Source organism: Nansenia antarctica, assembly GCF_963989245.1.
Source record: "Nansenia antarctica genome assembly, chromosome: 20".
Lineage (NCBI taxonomy): Eukaryota > Metazoa > Chordata > Actinopteri > Argentiniformes > Microstomatidae > Nansenia > Nansenia antarctica.
This window is the reverse complement of record NC_137693.1, coordinates 19664463-19668894: the sequence shown is the minus strand read 5'-3', so window position 1 is coordinate 19668894 and position 4432 is coordinate 19664463. Positions and strand designations below refer to the sequence as shown.

General features: G+C 45.8%; 1 protein-coding gene across 1 annotated transcript in view; it reads left to right on the top strand.

Annotated features, from left to right (window-relative positions):
• The window catches only part of LOC308174425 (apoptosis-inducing factor 3-like), a gene marked incomplete at both ends in the record, with an annotated part of 8901 nt that extends 5028 nt beyond the window's left edge, over window positions 1-3873 (top strand). The window contains 7 exons of the mRNA XM_080549504.1: window positions 572-635; window positions 790-866; window positions 1152-1269; window positions 1660-1758; window positions 2694-2769; window positions 2917-3021; window positions 3834-3873. Of these exons, the coding sequence (XP_080405630.1) occupies window positions 572-635; window positions 790-866; window positions 1152-1269; window positions 1660-1758; window positions 2694-2769; window positions 2917-3021; window positions 3834-3873 (579 nt within the window). The remainder of the gene's footprint in view (window positions 1-571; window positions 636-789; window positions 867-1151; window positions 1270-1659; window positions 1759-2693; window positions 2770-2916; window positions 3022-3833) is intronic.
• Window positions 3874-4432: the final 559 nt, after the last annotated feature.

The following is a 4432-nucleotide window of genomic DNA, read 5'->3' as shown; positions in this document are numbered from 1 at the left end:
GATTTTCTTGTTTTTACACTTTTTCTGATGTTAAATTGATTACAGAAATTATTTTATTATTTTCTATTTTCTATTTTTGATTTTATCATAATTATTTACAAAACATAATTTGGTGGAGGGGGCACACTGACTGACTGGACCAGTGAAAGAGTACCTCCCCTATTCTCCCTAGTAAGTGGTTGCTTCCAAGTTGCAGAGCAAAGGGATGCCTAGGCAGGATGCTAGATACTTCAGTGTACACAGTATCATCAGATATGGAGGAGGAGAGAGACACATACTGCATTTCATTTGATTTGAGCTACCGATGGGCAAGAAGTATGTTTGCATTTGCTGACTTTGATACAGCTATGTAGCCTATTGATTCCCTCTTGATAATGATGAAATAAAACCAAAATGCCTCTAGATTTCAGGAAAAAGCAGTTTCAGATGTTTTAAAAATGTAACTTTTTCCAACTTGCTACCTCCCCCTGTCCTTCCTCCCCTCTTCCCCTCAAACATAGTGGGTGCATGATTGCATATACAGTATATATATAATAATGTCATATATATACGTGTGTTTGTGTGTCTGCAGGTGAAGGAGGTCGTACTGAAGAGTGGGACGGTCGTCCCTGCTGACGTTCTGATAGTTGGAATCGGTGCGTACACCACATGGCTCCACATGCAACCATCATGTCTGTGACCGTACTACACAGCCTCATAGAGACAAGACGTACATGTCAGATAAAGATCCTTTCTAGATGCCTTTTCTCTGTGAAGTCTGCTCCTTCTTTTCCTCTTTCCCCCCTCCAGGCGTCATCCCTAACTCTGAGTGCTTGCGGGGCAGCACCGTAGTCATGGACTCTAAGAGCTCAGTCATAGTGGACAAGGTCAGGACCCCCACTGAATCAATAAGAAGGCTGGGTTTCTCTGTGTTTGCAGCGTGTGTCAACTTTATTTATTGGAGTCAAAGTCACCATGCAGAATACTAGAGTGAAGTAAATACGATCATTTAAAGCACACTTCTGTGCAACTCATGTATGCGGAATATCCCATTCGCTAACTAGACTGTTATGGCTGTATCTAGGCTGTATCTAGGCCCTGTATCTAGGCCCTATTAACCAAGCTTTTATTTTATTTGTTATGTTTGTTTCTGGTTCTTCTCCCTCCTGTAGTACATGCGGACCAACGTCCCCGGGGTGTTCTGTGGGGGAGACTTGGCCTCCTTCCCTTTGGCCATGGCCAAGGACCAGAGAGTCTCCATCGGACACTGGCAGATGGCACAAGCCCACGGTAACTCTAAAGAGAATATGGTTGTACTTTGTGCACGTACCCTCAGAATGCATGCCTAGTAACCATGGTAATCATGCCTAGTAACCATGGTAATCATGCCTAGTAACCATGTAACCATGCCTAGTAACCATGGTAATCATGCCTAGTAACCATGGTAATCATGCCTAGTAACCATGTAATCATGCCTAGTAACCATGTAACCATGCCTAGTAACCATGTAATCATGCCTAGTAACCATGTAACCATGCCTAGTAACCATGGTTTTTTGTGTGAATGTTATCCCACGTATGAGGAGGTGAACTAATTGCTCTACATTTGTTGACATGGCATATAATTTGTATTCTATGCTTCTACCCATCTGAAATGTTTTGTGCACTGATGTTGAGGTAGGGAGGGTAGTGGCCCTGAACATGCTTAATAAGTCTACTGAGCTCAACTCTGTCCCCTTCTACTGGACCGTCCTCATGGGGAACACCATCAGATACACAGGTGACTCACACAGCCAAACACCCACCTGAACAAACCAATAAACACACTGAGATACACGCCTGAACACCTGGGGCCTCATTAATAAAAAAGTACTTGAACGTCATCTTTGACTTTCACGTAAGCACATTTTTCTAAACGGACGTAAGCATTATTTATAAATGAGCGCATGAGGTAGAGCCGGCGTCTAATGATCACAAGGTTGGCAGATCGGCGGTTTGAGCCCTGGCTGGCCACATGTCGAAGTGTCCTTGGGCAAGACACTGAACCCCAAATTGCTCCCAGTGAGCAGGCCAGCGCCTTGCATGGCAGCTTGCCGCCATTGGTGTGTGAATGTGTGTGTGAATGGGTGAATGAGAGGCCGTTGTGAAGCGCTTTGGAGCAGCAAAAAAGGCGCTATATAAGTGCAGTCCATTTACCATTTACCATCAGCCGAGAAAATTAGTTTAATTCAAGATTTAAAGGGAACTAATGTTTATGATTGTATTTCAGTCTTCCTTTATATGCCATTAGGCTATTGTATGATGTAATCATTCTAAATTGAGGCGTGATAAAGGCGAGATTCATTGTGATCCCACTATTGTTATAGTATCCCATTGTTATTTATAGACGGAAGTACGTACGACAGACGTACGCAATTTTAAACAAGCGCATCCCGTTTTATAAACAATGCTTACGTCCATTTAGAAAATGTTGCTTACGTGCAAGTTAAAGAGGACGTTCAAGTACATTCTTATAAATGAGGCCCCTGTAAAGACATTTAAATACACCACAATACTGTATACAGGCAACATAACACTTAAAACACTGACTATAAAAGAAAGGGACATGTGCAATCACACAGAGCCATCAGATTATGTACAGCTGCCAATGAGATGTGTGTGTGTGTGTGTGTGTGTGTGTGTGTGTGTGTGTGTGTGTGTGTCTGTGCTGTGCAGGCTACGGGGAAGGATACACTGAGATGGTGATGAAAGGAAAGCTGGAGGACAAGAAGTTCTTGGCCTTTTATATCAAGTGAGTCAACAAAAAACAGCATTGATCTAAGGCTCAATCACTGCGGACATACCGTGACTGTGTATTTTAGGTTCTATTGCACCACTTTGTGCAGAATACAAACGCACGCACACACAGTATGTGGATTAAGCCCTTTTCTCTACACAGAGATGATGAGGTAATAGCAGCAGCCAGTCTGAACTATGACCCTGCCGTTTCTGCAGTCGCAGAGAGGTTTGCAGCTGGAAACACCATCACAAAGAAAGAGGCCCAGTACGTGACTCCCCCATCACCTACTCTCTCTCTTTAATATGATATCTATTTCCTTCTGTTTCCGTCCGTCTCTGCTCACTGTGTTTCTGTTTCACTCCGCCTCTCTTTCGTTTGCTCTATTGTGAGAGACATGGAGGAAGAGACAGACAGACAGACAGACAGACAGACAGTGACCAGACAGACGGACAGACAGACAGACAGACAGTGACCAGACAGTGACCAGACAGACGGACCGACAGACAGACAGACAGACAGACAGACACAGACAGACAGTGAGTGACCAGACAGACAGACAGACAGACACAGACACAGACACAGACACAGACAGACAGACAGGCAGACAGGCAGGCAGACAGACAGACAGACAGGCAGGCAGGCAGGCAGACAGACTGGCAGACAGACAGACAGACAGACAGACAGACAGACAGTGACCAGACAGTGACCAGACAGTGACCAGACAGGCGGACTGACAGACAGACAGACAGACACAGACACAGACACAGACACAGACACAGACAGACAGACAGACACAGACACAGACACAGACACAGACAGACAGACAGGCAGGCAGGCAGGCAGGCAGGCAGGCAGGCAGGCAGGCAGACACGGACAGACAGACAGACAGGCAGTCAGACCGACAGACAGACAGACAGACAGACAGACAGGCAGGCAGGCAGGCAGGCAGTCTCACAGGCAGGCAGACAGGCGGCTAGGTAGGCAGGCAGACAGACAGACAGACAGACAGACAGGCAGACAGACAGACGGACAGGCAGAAAGAGACGCTCAGTCATGCTTCCTCTCTCCTCTCACAGATCAGATGACCTGAGCTGGCTGAAGCTGAAGCTACCCTGATCATTCGTCCGCCACATCATCAGTTCATCTCCTGCACACTCACAGAATGTCCTCCCTCTATCCCACCCTTCCCTCAGACATCCCTCCGCATCCCTCTCTCATTTTCCCCTCTTCGGAGAACAAGGGGTTTTGAAGACATCTGGTGCCTCAATAGAAATATTCCGTTGATCGGAAGAGGACGCCCTCGCCTTATGGCCAACAGCACAATAACACTAGACAGTTTATGTCTACAGTACAGTGTTGTGTAGAGGTCATATGTATTATACCATAATATGATGCCATGAGAGGGGGGTGGGATCAGGGCCGCTAAACCACAGATACCTCAGACACACAGAGCTTTCTTTTTTGGGGGGGGGGGGTGGGGGTCAGATTTTTCGTCTTTTTTTACTTTTCTGAACTGTACACATCATGTCCTCAGGTTGATGTCGAAAATATCTTTACTTTACATTTTGATTACAGGGAAGGAACCATCACAGCTAGATGACTGTATCTGTACACTGATAGGAGAGTGGTGTAGTCTGCCTTTAAGCATAGTTTGGGGGGTCCGTGGAAGGGCTTG